General features: G+C 42.4%; 1 protein-coding gene across 1 annotated transcript in view; it reads right to left on the bottom strand.

Moving 5' to 3' along the window:
• Ptpn13 (protein tyrosine phosphatase, non-receptor type 13) overlaps nt 1-14,585 on the bottom strand; it is a 191,552-nt gene that overhangs the window by 15,201 nt on the left and 161,766 nt on the right. Inside the window, exons 37-42 of the mRNA XM_013350866.2 lie at nt 13,602-13,663; nt 9,984-10,077; nt 9,247-9,384; nt 8,480-8,565; nt 4,292-4,338; nt 399-502 (exon numbers count right to left, since the gene is read on the bottom strand). Of these exons, the coding sequence (XP_013206320.1) occupies nt 399-502; nt 4,292-4,338; nt 8,480-8,565; nt 9,247-9,384; nt 9,984-10,077; nt 13,602-13,663 (531 nt within the window). The remainder of the gene's footprint in view (nt 1-398; nt 503-4,291; nt 4,339-8,479; nt 8,566-9,246; nt 9,385-9,983; nt 10,078-13,601; nt 13,664-14,585) is intronic.

Raw genomic sequence — 14,585 nt, 5'->3', positions numbered from 1 at the left:
AAAAAAAAAAAAAAAAAAAAAAAAAAAAAAAAGAAAGTGCGAGAAGACAGGAGTGAAGCCCAAGTGTCTCTCCACTGGCCCCGAGAGGCTGGCCACCAATGGTAACTGGAGTTCCTGCACGTCACATACTCCACCAGTTTTACTGTAAATAAGACAAGCTCTTTGGTTTCTCAATATACTTTGTGACTTACCTACACCACTGAAGCTTTAGGATCCAACCATGCAAACAACTTGGTTCTGATAACCACAGTCGATGTCTATGTGATTTAGCTTCATGCATAAAACCAAAGAGCACACACATATGACCAAATAACATTCGTACATCGCGGAAAACATCTTTTACTAAGTTTCCCTACCTATTGTTTTTAATGAAAAAAAAAAGATAATAAAATTCTTGCCTTTGCTGGAGTCTCCATGGTCTGCTGTCTCTGTTGGGAATTCCCTGCTTCCTCGTGTTACTCCGTCTTCAGCACACGTCCCTTCCTCTGATGCCTCAGGTACGCTGTGCCAACAAACACATTTGAAATGCTTTTCTCTCCAAGACAGTTTTAAATATCATGATTCAAGTCACTTATCTTCTTTATAACAACCACAATATTGCGACATTTGCTGAGCTCGTGAGACGGCTCAGTGGGCCGTCGAGCCTGCTGACCCAGGTTCACCCCTGGGACCCACATGGAAGGACGGGAGCTGCCTCAGTTGCTCTGACAGCTACACCTGTGACGTGGGATGTGTGCAGCACATATGCACACACACAATAAACAGATACATGTAAAAATTAAAATAAACTTTCTGATTTAAAAAAAAAAATCCAGACTGGGTATGGTAGTACACTCTGTGCCATCAGCTCCTCTGGAGGCTGAGGCAGGAGGATCACTTGAACCTTGTAGTTAGAGACCAGCCTGAACAACAAAGCAAGACCTTGTCTAAAACACCAACAAAAACTAAACATGAAAACCTCTAAACTAGATGAGGTCCCCAATGCACAGCTTTTGAGATGTACGGTAGATAGGAAATAGTGAAGTGCACCGCCGTTTTTGAGATGTATGGTAGATAGGAAATGAAGTCCACCGTAGTTTTAGTGGCAGACTGAGACCAAGGAGTCCCTTCGGGGATGGTTTCATTTGTGTCAACATGGATGGCATTATTTTTATCAACATGTGACTCCTCTTTCATACGTGTGCATATATGTGTGAGGGTAAGCATGTACTATGTGTGTAGGAGCAGAGGTCCACCTTGGGCATTGCTTCTCAGCTGTAATAAACCTGGCAGGGTATTTCAAGTGCTTGAACCTTGCCAGCCAGCCAGCCCTAGATCTGCCTGTTCCTACTTCCCCCGGGCTTTACTACAGCAGACAGCACCACTCAGTGAGGTCTAGGGCTCAAACTCAGGCTCTCGAACAAAGCACCTTACTGAATGGACCATCTCTCCAGCCCTCCCTCTCACAACTGCACCATGTGGGTGTGTCTGAGGTTATTTAAAGGATCCCTGTGAAGGAAACATGATCTTTAGCTGTGGCTATGGGTGAAGACGGTCTTGGGTTCACTCAATGTGATGAAACTCAGCACAAGTTCTCATTATTCTGGGGGTACAAGACAATGTTATCTTCTAGGATTCCCATGGGCGAAAGACTTGGTTCACAGCTAACAGTACATGGGGAGCCATTTGGCCTTCACGAGACAGCAGGACCTATGTGAGGTTTCTGGAATGTGCTCCTGAAGGGGCTCTGGGGTAGCAGCTCCTGTCTCTTCCCGCCACCATCAGGTTATCTTTGCTCCCCCACACACCGTGCCATGGTATTCTACCTGGTCACAAATCCAGAGCAACAGGGCCAAGCAGTATCAACTGAACCCTATGAAATGGAGGCTCCAGGGAACCTTTCTTCCTGCAGTGTGATTTACTCCAGGTGTTCTGTTACAGCCATGGAAAGCTGGCTCCCAGATCATCCTTGGTGAGGTGATCAAAGAAAGGAAACCAGGCAGAATATTAGTGTTTAGGTGTACGTAGGGTAAAATCTCAGGGTTTTCATTTTCTGATGGTCAGGAGAACTAAGTGGGGTTCTCTGTCTGAGAATACCAGTAAACACCATTAAAACAGGGCACAGACAGAATCTCCCAGAAGATCAAATGGAAACAGCAATTATCCTGTTGGTTTTTTTCTGATTTATTTATGTGTATGAGTGTGTTGTCTGTGTTTGGATGTGCAACAGGCATGTGCCTGCTGCTCTTGGAAATCAGAGGACGGCAGCAGGTAATGCAGAAAGGGAGTCACTGGAGGTTGTGAGCTGACGTGGGTGCCAGGAGCCAGACTTCCGTCTACAGCCGCACCAAGATTCTAATATTTTTTGTTTCTGCTCCAACTCATTGTGGGCTGCAGTTCACACTTATTTGCGAGTTCTGCACCCATGAGGTTAATGTATTTTCTTGTCTCTCATGTGTCTGTCCACCCTGGAGCTGGAGTTACAGGCAGTTATCAGGCACCCCATGCTGGTGCTGTGAACTGAACCTGGGACTTCTGGAAGAACAGTCTTAACGCTGAGCCCCCTCTCCAGCACCCATGAGGGCCTACACCTTGTTTACAAGGACATAGTTAAGTCAGCTCCTCACAAGGCATTTCTTTCTTTTCTTATTCTTTTGACCACCTGTGTGGAATCACAGTACCCCCCCCCCAGTTTATCATTTTTAAATGGTGTTTTCTACATAAAAAAATGTCACCATTATTTGTCATCATGAGAAGATTCTCTTATAGAAGTTGGAATAAATTCTTTAAAATCAAATTGCTAGCTTATAGTGTACTATATTTCTTCGTGGGTTCAGTGACATAAAATAACAAAAAGCACATTTAAGAATCAGTAATGTGAAAAAAACCTATATTTTAATGGTATTTTTAATTATCTTCCCATGAGAACAAACTAATTTGCTATCCTTTCTTCCTTATTGTCTGATAAAGAGTACTCTACTTTTTGGATGTCTGCTGAAGATTAGGTACAAAGCTGTTTCATTATTTTTTAAGAAGACTGTGTGTATCCTAGGAGGCAAGAAGAGAGGGTTACTCCCTGAAGCTGAAGTTGCAGCAGTTGAGTGCTGACAGATGTGGTTGCTAAGAACCAAGTTCAGGCTCTCTGGGAAAGTCCAAGTGCTCTTACTGCTGAGTCGTCTCTCTAACCCCTCATGACTTTATCAATAAGTATCTTCCTTCTTACCAGCTTAGTCATCCTGCCTTTCTAGAAAAATGCACATACATCATTGTCTGATTACTGTCAAATATAAAACAGAATTTGTTTAATCACTGTTATTAGATTACATGCATACACACCTATAAAAATATTTCTTTTTGAAAAAATATTTTAGACATACGATATCACAAAAAATTTATTTATGTTAGAAACTATTTTCAAAGAAAGAATTCAAAGTACTAGAACGTCTTAGATCCAGGGTAGTGGTGAGTGCCTTTCATCCTAACACTTGGGGAACAGAGAAAAACAGAACTCCATGAGTTTAAGTCCAGTCTGGTCTACACAGCTGGAACAGGCCAGCTGGTGCAACACAGTTACACTCTTCTTTCAAGAACAAGACAAAATAATAAAAAAGAATTACCTAACATTCTTGGTTTCATATTATTTGAAATATTTTTATTCTATTTTATTTAATATTGGTGTGTGTTTACACACATGCCACAGTGCACAGTGGGGGCGATCTTCGGGAGTTGGCTCTCTCCTTCCAACATGTGGGTTCCAGGGATTAAAGTCAGGTCACCAGCTTTGTAGCAAGCACCTTTAGCTACTGAGCCATCTTGCTAACCCTGGTTTAATTTTCTCACTAATAAAACTTAAATATTTGAAAGTACAGAAATACAGACAAAAATTAAAAAAGTAAAAATCACCCATAATCTTAGCAGGAGTCAACATTTCTGGCATATTTTCTTTTGAACCCCCTTTTTAAAAAAAACAAAACACTATGGTTAAGAGTATATTACTCTTTTTTCTTTTTTGAGCAATAGGTAGACATTCTCTTAAATCAAGAGAATCTACTTATAACAAATCTTGAAGAGCAATATTCATGCTGGATGTGGTGGTGCCCGTCTTTAATTCCAGCACTCTGTGGGTATGAGGCCAGCCTGGTCTACAGAGCTCCAGGACAATCAGAACTGTGTTAAAATCTTGTCTCAAAAAAAAGAGACATATCTATATTTAAACATGGTTCCATAATTTAATCAATAATTTTATTGGAAAACAAAAAATTCGTTTCACTGAAATAAAAGAACAAAGAGCTGCACACACTGAAAATATTACCTTTCATTGCTTGGGTTTCCTTTGCACTCTTCACAGCCATTCAGCAACTACAGTGGAGAGAGATAAAAGTCATCCTAGTTCCCTGCAATAAAACCAATCTCATAACGCTTGCTGTGGGACACTGGTCTGTATCTTGTCAATTATATCTTAAATAAACGCGATTGTCCAGTAGCCAGGCAGGAAGTATAGGTGGGACAACCAGACAGGAAGTAGAGGCAGGTCAATGAGAACAGGAGAATTCTGGGAAGAGGAAAGCCCATTCCTCTGCAGTCCTGGCCCAGCCACAGAGCAAGCAAGATGTGACTGCCTCGCTGAAAAAGGTACTGAGCCACGTGGCTAACATAGATGTGAATAATGGGCTAATATAAGTTATAAAAGTTAATAAGAAGCTTGAGCTAATGGGCCAATCACTTTATAGTTAATGTAGACCTCTATGTGATTTCTTTGAGACTAACGACTGTGAGAACCGGGCAGGACAGAAACCTCAGTCAACAAACGCTTAATAATTTTTCTTTAGATTTATTCACTTTATGCTACATGTGAGTGTTTTGCTTGTGTGTGTATGCCTAATGCCTTTGAGGTTAGAGAAGAGCACCATATCCCCTGGATCTGGAGTTACAGATGGTCGTGAGCCTCCCAGCTTGTGGGTGCTGGGAATCGAACTGAGCCAACTCTCAGTGGTTAACTTTTTTCTGTGAATTACTTTTTATGTTATTAGTGTTATTCTTCTCCTACCACAAAGACACACACGACACTCAGGTAACACACTCTCAGAAGCGGCTGAGACACTGCCAGTGCCCATGAAGTTCTGTTGGTTAAAGTGATTGCTTTCTTTGCTCAAGAATTCTTTTCAAGACAAGATTTACTTTAATTATGTGTGTGTGCATGCTGAGCGCAGGTACTCCCGGGGGCCAGAAGATGTGAGAATCCCTGAAACCAGTGTTTCAGAGGCTGTGAGTTTCCCCAAATAGGTTCTGAGGACGCAGTTTGGGTCTTAACCTCTGAGCCATCTTGTAGCTTAGGCTGAAAATCATTCCAAAGTATACTTACGTGGGAAGTGCTAATTTATTACTACAGTCTGGACCCACATATCTGGTTTTAAGCATTATGTATTTGTGTGTGTGTATTGCATCTAGGTGTTTGTGTGGGTGTGTAAATGTGTGCAAGTCTGTGGATTGTATGTGGGTATATGTAAGTGGGTGAATGTGTACTGTACATAGGTGTTTGTATGCATGTGTGCACATGTGTACATTGTGTGGCGGTGTATGTGTGGGTGGTTGAATGTGCATTTTATGTAGGTGTTTGTATGAATGTGTGCACATGGGTGCACACACGTGGGTATATGTGTGAGTGGGTGAAGGTGCACTGTGTGTGTGTGTGTGAGCATGCATGTGGAAGCTAGAGGCTCATGCCCAGTGTCTTCCATGGTTGCTTTCCACTTTATGTTTTGAGACAGGGGCTCACTAAATCTGGAGTTCATAAACTCAGCTATGCTGGCAGTCCACTGAGCTCCAGGGATATGGTGATGAGCTTCCCTTCCTTCTGTGTCTGGGCTCTCTCTGTCCCCAGCACTGGGCTGCAGGTGTGTGCTGTACACTCTGGTGTTTATGGAGGCACTGGGGGTCTGAATGCAGGATCTTGCACATGCTTTATAGACACTACATGAACATTTCCCCAGCCCTGAGCATCCTTCTCAGAGTAGAACTTCCAGGATTCACTGGCACTTTGGGAAAATGAATTACAAAACATTTTTGTGATAATTAGTAGAAATATTCTTTTCCTATGAATGTGAATTTTTTGACTCATCTCTGATAATTTCACATGTCCCCTTCCTGGATAATTATAATCATTTTTACCAGATACCTTGTCTCCCATTAAAAACAGTTAAATTATTTTACAGATCCATACTTAATTTATGGATGATTCTGGAGAGAATTTTAATTTTTGAGTTTGCTATTAAAGAACGAGAAATAAACTTTCCATGCCCTTTGTGTAGTTTCAGCTTATGTAATATAGGTCCTGGACTTGTCTGCCTAGACACCCACCTGGCTGAATCTGCAGGTGGTGCCTTAAAGAGGTAATTAATTATAGTAGGGTCACAGGTGTGGTAAGGTCACAGGTATAAGGCCACAGGTGTGGTAAGGCCACAGGCGTGATAAGGTCACAGTTGTGGTAAGGTCACAGTTGTGGTAGGGCCATAGGTGTAAGGCCACAGGCGTGGTAAGGTCACAGGCGTGAGCCTGCAGATCAAGAAACTGGTATTTTACAAGAGGAAGAACAGACGCTAGGCAGGAGCTGAAACAGAGGGAAGGGTGCAGCTAAGAATGTTGTTCATTTGCAAGTCAAAGGGAGGCTGAGTGAGAATCCCTGGTACACTGGCCTTCAGACTGTTGTATAATTCTGTTGTATAACCCACTCCAGAGACACAGACAGGTTGCAACTCAGGCACCTGCTCTTGGGAAATGGTTAGGTAGCGAGGACACAAGGAAAATGGTGGGACTTGTGATGTGGCCACACCAGATGAACAATCTGAATTTTAAAAATTGTCTTAGCCGGGCAGTGGTGGCACATGTCCTTAATTTAAGCATCTGGGAGGCAGAGGCAGGTGGATCTCTGTGAGTTCAAGACCAGCCTCGTCTACAAGAGCTAGTTCCAGGATAGGCTCCAAAGCTATAGAGAAACCCTGTCTTGATTTTAAAAAAAGACATTGCCTTATGAGAGTTATGATTTCATAGTACAGACATGGGGACCTTTGTTAACACTGTTATTCAGTAAACACAACTTCCAGGAAGATAGCTGATTTAATCCATATACTAGAACATAGAATATTAGAAAGAATGAGGCAAATGTGCGTGCACTCGTGGAAAGAGGGCATCAACAACCGTTAGATGAAAATGTGATTTCTGACAATGTGGTGGGACGTGCAGTAATAAGATGACGGATGGGCCCTTTCCAGTCACCATGCAATCAGTTCTGCTGACCTTGGACTTCATATGTGTGGTGGAAGGGTATGTAGAAATCCAAGTTTTATTAATAACTGGTAGTTCAAATGAGATGTCCCCACAATCTTGTACTTTTAGATACCTGGTAACCAGTTGGGGTGCTGTTTGGGGAGACGTAGGAGGTGTGGCCTTGCTGGAGGAAGTGTGTCACTGGAGGTGGCTTTCACAGTTTAAAGATTGTCATTTTTAGTTTGTTCTGCTTTCAGCTTGAGGCTTAAGACGGGTACCCTCAAGCTTCACGCTCCTCCATGACCAACCCCTAGCCCAGAGGATTCTCCTCCACACTGACTCCAAGCCCTCCAGCACCGAAAGCCCACATAAACCCCCTGTAAGTTGCCTTGGCCATGCTGCTCTTTTCACAGCAGTGGAAAAGATGAACATGGAGAGGAGATTAAGAGGGAGTTTTACACTAATGAACTCTCACATTTAAAGTAATTTTTACAATTAAAATATATCCTAAAAATCCATATAATAAAGTTTTCTAACATAAATATTTGTTATTATAGGTCATTATAATGAAGAATATAAATACCATGCTTTTCTCCTTTTTAAGAGAAAAGATATTTTAGATTACAATTTTAAATGGCAGGAAAAACTTTTTATTTATTCTTATGTAAAAGAGAAGTCAGTTTTAAAATATTGTAGTAGAAATTTAATTACATTGTTACGACTTATAAAACTCATGAAACCTTTCAAAGAGCCTATGGTATAACTTTATATAATATTATGATAGTATAAAAGACCAACTTAAATAAACCCTCTAGAGAATAGAATATTGAGACAGTCAATGTTCCTATGATTTTTATGCATTAAGAAATACTCAGAAGCCACAAGCATCTTGGTATCCATACAGATTTGTAAAAAATGGTGAATATACCCTTGTGTGTCTGAGTGCTGTGTAAGCATAGAGGTGGGTGGTTGACAGCTCTTAGAGGCTAAGCCAGCACAGCTCTGATTTTCCTCTCCTCCCTTTTGCTATTCATTCCTTCTTCCAATGGAGAAAAGATTCCGAGTTTGCTGGGTACAGATGACACGGCGATGTAATAAAATAATGCTACCTTCCTCCACCTCCAAGCAATAACCTGTCAGTAACAGAAGTAACACTGCCATCGTTTGTCCTCTGGGCGAAAACAGAATTCTAGTGAAGTGCAGGAGCCTCAGCTATCCCTGCAGGTACAGCTCTCACCTCAGGGCCGTCCTCAGGTAACGGAGAACCATCACAGTCTGTATCCGTGCCTCCTTCTGGTGCCTCCCCGTTTGTCCTCAATGGATCTGGGGGAGAAACATTCAGACCAAGAAAAACTAAGAGATGTACTCAGGCAGCAGAAAACTTTATTTCCCCAAGAAAGAAGGCAGTAAGCAAACCACACCAATGCCCCAACAGGGAAAGCTAAGAGTAAGGGATATGATACACAGTGTAGAATATTGGTGAAGTTTATCTATGAAATGGCCATGCTTTAAACTGGCTTACTGACAACTGGAGGGAAATGTGTAGACTAATATGTTTATAAATAGAAGCTATGACACACATGATACTAATATGTTTATAAATAGAAGCTATGACACACATGATACTTTCCCTTTTTAGATAGAGTCTCGTGTATCCAGGCTGGCCTTGAACTTGCCACGTAGCTGAAGGTGATAATGAACTTCCAATGCCCCTGCCTCCACACCCCAAGTGCTGGGACTGTAGTGTGCATCACGGTGCACAGTTTATATGGTGCTGGGCACGGAATCTGGGCTTCATACACGCTGGGCAAGCACTCTACCCACAGCTACACGGATGAATTCTAATTCTCCTTAGTGACTAACCCACCCACAAACCAACATGGGAAAGACAATACATTTTATTTCTAAAAACGATGTCTAAAAAAATGATTACGATATTGCTAATATATTTCAGTTTTACTGACTTTCTCGTACTCATGTGCTTTAATTCCTGGGTTCACTGACCTGGAGAATAGGCCCTTCTGGTGGCCTTAGTCTGGTTTAAGAGGTTCTGGGCTTCTTCATCCACAACATCGAGCAAGGACTGGATAACCTCAGCTTCTTGGGGATCATCATAGATGTCGCCATCCTGCGAGTCAGAGTCTTGAAAAACAGCGATTTATTTTTAAACTACTAGGAAAGGGACAGTCTCAGTGCTAAGATGCCAGATGCTCTGCAGTTTTAAGTGTTTCCTGTGAAGGACAGACGTGGTGACCTAGTCCTGCCAGCCTACGTGTGCTGGTTGCTGTCACCAACAAGCACACAAATGCAGCATAGAAACAAATAATGAAAATCAATATTGGATATACCTTTTCATGAAATATTAACAATCCGATGCTTACTTCATAAAATTATTGTCAAATTATTCACTAACAAAAGAAATAAAGAGGTTATCGTCTGAAGCTTAAGGATATAATAGGCCCAATAAAATATCCTCAATACAAAATCTGGAGCTATAAGGCACCTGGTAGTCTATACAGGCTGCTTAAAGCACGCAGGAAACATCAAAGGCAAGAATCGTCTTCCGAAGCTCCTAAGTCACGTTAGCCTAGAGATGAGAGAGGATACTGGACATCTGCACAACAAACTTTCCTTTGGAAGCTGTGCTAGCATGGGAGGTAACAGGAGGAAAAACTGGCTTGCTAAAAGTTACTGAACTTTTAGATCCTTTACAGTAACAGGAGGGCTAATTTGAAAATTACCTTTGGTTTCAGTCTGGTCTGTTGACTCCATCACCTGAGAAGATGAGCATTTTCCTCCAGGGTACACAGCTTCAACTACTTCTTCCCCATTAACCTGAAGTACAAGACCACAGCACACACCAGGTTACTATTTAGACCACAGCACACACCAGGTTACTATTTAGTGAACTTCTGGGATTGGAGAAGGTCCAGGCGTGGCTCCTCCCCCTTCCTGCTCTGTACAGACTCATTTACAGCTTTGCCTTGTGTATCTGTTAGCAGGAAACATCACTGGAGGGAGAGAGCAAAGCGCATGGGGTTCCTGTCACCGAACACATCAGGAACCGTGCTACTTCCTAAATTCGTTAGATCATACAAGGCTCTTACCTGAGACGTATTTTATGAGATTTGTCCTCTAAAGAACATTTTAGAAAAGTTAAATAGGGTTACAATGGCCTAGAAGTTGAGAGAAAGGAATAAAATCCTTTTTGGTCCCTCCCTTCCTCTCTTCCTTTCTCCTTCCCTCCCTCCCTCCTTCCCTCCCTCCCTCCTTTCCTCCCTCCCTTCCACCCTCCCTCCCTCCTTTCCTCCCTCTCACCCTCTTCTACCTAGGATCTTCCTATACAGCACAGGAAGGCCTAAAACTCATGTTCCTATTGCTTAAGCCTTTTTAATGCTGGATTATATGTATGCACCACTATTTGCAGACAAAAGACAATCAACATTTTAATGACTTATGAGTGAGTTAAATGGATGCATGCTCCAATTTAGTGGCTTGATCATTGGTTAGGTGCAAAGATTTCCCAGTGTAGTTTAACTGTCTTGTGAGTTTAAGGCCTTAACAATGGGTTGTAACTATGTATCTACTGAAATCATGCATCTACCACTCCAGTGTGGCTGACTAGAAGCACAGCCTGGCAGGACAATGTAGTATAGTCATGTAGTTCAGTACTGGAGCACTTTTGCATATTTGGGTTCAATCCCCAGCCCAATTTAAAAAGAAAAAAAAAAAGACATCCCTTTTGGGCTAGGGATGGGGCATGTGTTCACTTCTCTCATGCCGGAATCATGTCTGGCACAGACCAGTGTGTGCACGGCCACAGTCTCTGTGAGTTTGTGTGTGTCAGTCCTGCTGTAGTGTAGAGGGCTTGTTTTCTGAGTGACGTCCCCCTGGCTCTCAAAATCTTTCTGCTTCCTCTTCCCGGGATCCCCTGAGCCCCGAGGGGAAGGATTTGATAGAGACATTATGCTTAGGACTAAGTGTTCTCATTTTCCTCACGCTGCCCAGATGTGGATCTCTGTTCCCGTCTGCTGCAGGAGAAGGCTTCTCTGAGGATCTAGGAGTACTACAGAATGCTGCCAGGAGCTACTGCATGGTGATGTTCCTGTAGCAGAATAATGTGGTTGTTCCCTAAACCCCCGGCCTATCTGGGGTTCACTTCAACAGCTTCTCACTCAAGGCCAGGCTCAATGCCTGACAGTAGAGGCCAACACAAAATAAAATCAATGGCATTGCTGGAAAATGTATGTATCATAAGGTTGGGACAGGGCTTTTTAAATCTTTTTCTTTTTAGTCTTACAGGTCCTTTTTGTAAACATTATGGCCTTTAGCTTTGTATTTGTAAAGGATTCCCGTGTGTGTGAACATGTTTCTCCGCATGCTGTGTTTGTAAAGGATTCCCGTGTGTGTGAGAATGTTTCTCCGTATGTTGTACATTTTATGCTTTTTCTCTGGCTCCATCTTCGGTTTGCTTGTTTTGTCCTAGTTTGGCTTGTTTTGGCTTTATATTATTTTATTATTATTCGTTAGGTGCCTGTTTGTTTTCCAGTGAGAGACAGGGTTAGATTCTGATAGGAGAGAAGGTGGCATTAATCTCTGGAGTTAAGAGAGGAAAACTATGATCAGAATATATTGTACAGAAAATAATCCCTGTTGAATAAAAGAAAAAAATAAAAATTAAAAGACAGAAAAGAAAAAAGGTAGATTTGGATAAACTCTTAAAATTAACTGACTAAATCACAGTGTGCGCTGTGGCTCACTCTGGAGGCCTAACTTTTCTTGCAAGGGGTTAGACACCTCAGAACTACATCTCATAAGCTGGTCATGTAGCGCCCTCAACATCACAAGCTGCAAAATCCCATGTTCCATGAGAAATCATGGTCTGTCTGGGCATTAATGCCACATCACAGAACGTTGTCAAGGAGATTTCTGGAAAATTTGAATTCCAACAGAAATGTTGGCTCCCACAATAATAAAAGCCCCGAGTTTCTAGAATTTGATGTTAATTCAAGAGAATTGCTATACCTCTTTCTTTCAACACACCGATACTTGAAAGAAAGCAAACACTACCCAACATGAGTAGCAGTAGAAACTCGAGAAAATTCAGCTGCTTCAGCTTTGTGAGTCGAAGATCGAGACCAGCAGGAAAGCAAGCTCTGCTACAGCGCAAGGCATGCAAAGCACGGACACAGACCACGCTACTTCTGTGCTACAGTCGTTTCTGCCTCATGTGGCTCCTGCGTGGCTCAGCGCTCACTATGAAAACGGTGCATGACGTGATGATTTGGTATCGAAAGGCACAGAACGGGCTTCTCGTCATTATGACATTTTCTTCTCTAACCCAGATCTTGTCCAGGATTACATTGAGATGGCATTTTTTTTCAGATTACTGAAGAGAAAAGTGTTTTAAATGGAAAGACGTGTCTTTTCTACTACACAGCAGACACTGAATAGTGAGGTGTGACTAGACCCATGGGGTGTGAGTGTTGTTTGAAAGAGTCCAGTCCAGCAGGATAGAAACCCAGCTATGAGCCTTTCAGAAGTCCCCTACCATGGACCGAAGGACTGTGTAAGAAAAACGTTACCCAAACTAACGCGTATACGAGTGCGCTCACAGTGAGAGTATCAAGTGGAGCTCACACAGCATTTAAAGCAAATGACTCCAGTTTCTCTGGGCTGAGCCTAAGGGCTTTAAGCTCTCATTTTATGATCTGGAAAACACTGCTCAAGCCCTGTAAAAGAAGCAGTCTACTTCTTTAGCTAATACTGTTGCTCCTTACGAGGGCCACGGGTTTAGCCTTCTCAGGCTACTGGCGGCCAATAATACGGAACGAACAGGCAACTCTGCTGTTAATGACACTTCTCTTCCTATAATCCAAGAGACAATCGAAGGACTGTGCACATTATTCACACATCCTGATGCTAATAGTTAAACCATAGCCATGAAAGCCCATGTACCACAGGGCACAGGTTTGAAGGCGCTGTGTTGTGTGTAGTTCATCACAACACATGCTTACTGTTGGCATATTAAGAACATTTAATTACAAAATCAATTTGCTATGAAACATAAGCACACTGGTTATTAAAAGTAAATACGGCCGGGCGATGGTGGCGCACGCCTTTAATCCCAGCACTCGGGAGGCAGAGGCAGGCGGATCTCTGTGAGTTCGAGACCAGCCTGGTCTACAGAGCTAGTTCCAGGACAGGCCCCAAAGCCACAGAGAAACCCTGTCTCGAAAAAGCAATAAATAAATAAATAAATAAATAAATAAATAAATAAATAAATAAATAAATAAATAAATAAATAAATGAATGAATGAATGAAAAGAAAAGAAAATACGCCATGAAAGGAGTCTTGCCTTGGAGAACGAGTTCTTAGGTGTGAGGGCAGGCTGACCACAAGGCTCCGTGCTGGTGTGGCCTGGAAGAAACAGCACAGAGTGGTAAGTGAGACACCTGAAATTACAAGAGAGACGTGGACACTGCTCACGACATAAAGGATGGAACTCAATTAAAAATGCTGGCGCAGGAGTCAAGGAGATGGACCAAAGGGTTAAGTGCTTGTCACCAAGAATGATAACATCTGGGCTGATGAGATCCAACCCCGTTCATGTGCTGGGGCATGGGAGGGTGTGTGCACAAACACTACACACAATAAATAACACACAATAGAATAAAAGACAGAATAACTACACACAATAGAATAAAAGATAGAATGGTTTAACTTAAAATAAAATCAAACAAACAAAACCCACATTCTTTTTATGTTTTGACACAGGGCCTCACATGGCACAGGCTGGCCTCCAACTTGGCACATACTGGATTGCCCCCGAGTTCTTCATCCTCTTGGCTCCATCTCCCAAGTGCAGGACTTACAGGTGTGTGTACCACACCAAGGGTAGGGGAACCAAACCCTTAACAGAAAATAGTTTATATAAAAACTGACTTGCTTGGGAAGCAGAGGCAGGAGGATTGCTATAAATTTGAAACCAGTCTGGGCTACAGAGGGAGACTCTGCGCCAACCCCCACAAAATGAAACAAGCTGTTTGTGGCTAATGATTCAAGAAGAAGACACCGAATGGGAATTATCCCACTGGAACAGGAGCAACGTCGTGGCAGTGTGGGAGAGGACACTCGCTTGGTTCATGTTACAAAACGCTTTAGCACAGGCACCACGTGTGGATAATGTAAAGTACTTACGTGTATTTCTAGACCAATGGCTTTTATCTAAGAATGGCCTACAGACAGTGCTGGTGGGAGGATGAAGCTGAGGTGGGATTTTTGTGAATATACTTCTGTAACTTTGTAATTGGTGTTATGCAGGCCCCAGGAATGGTCTCCT

The sequence above is a fragment of the Microtus ochrogaster genome, linkage group LG1 (genome assembly GCF_000317375.1).
Source record: "Microtus ochrogaster isolate Prairie Vole_2 linkage group LG1, MicOch1.0, whole genome shotgun sequence".
Lineage (NCBI taxonomy): Eukaryota > Metazoa > Chordata > Mammalia > Rodentia > Cricetidae > Microtus > Microtus ochrogaster.
The sequence above is the reverse complement of the archived record's forward strand: the minus strand, read 5'-3'. Positions and strand labels throughout refer to the sequence as shown.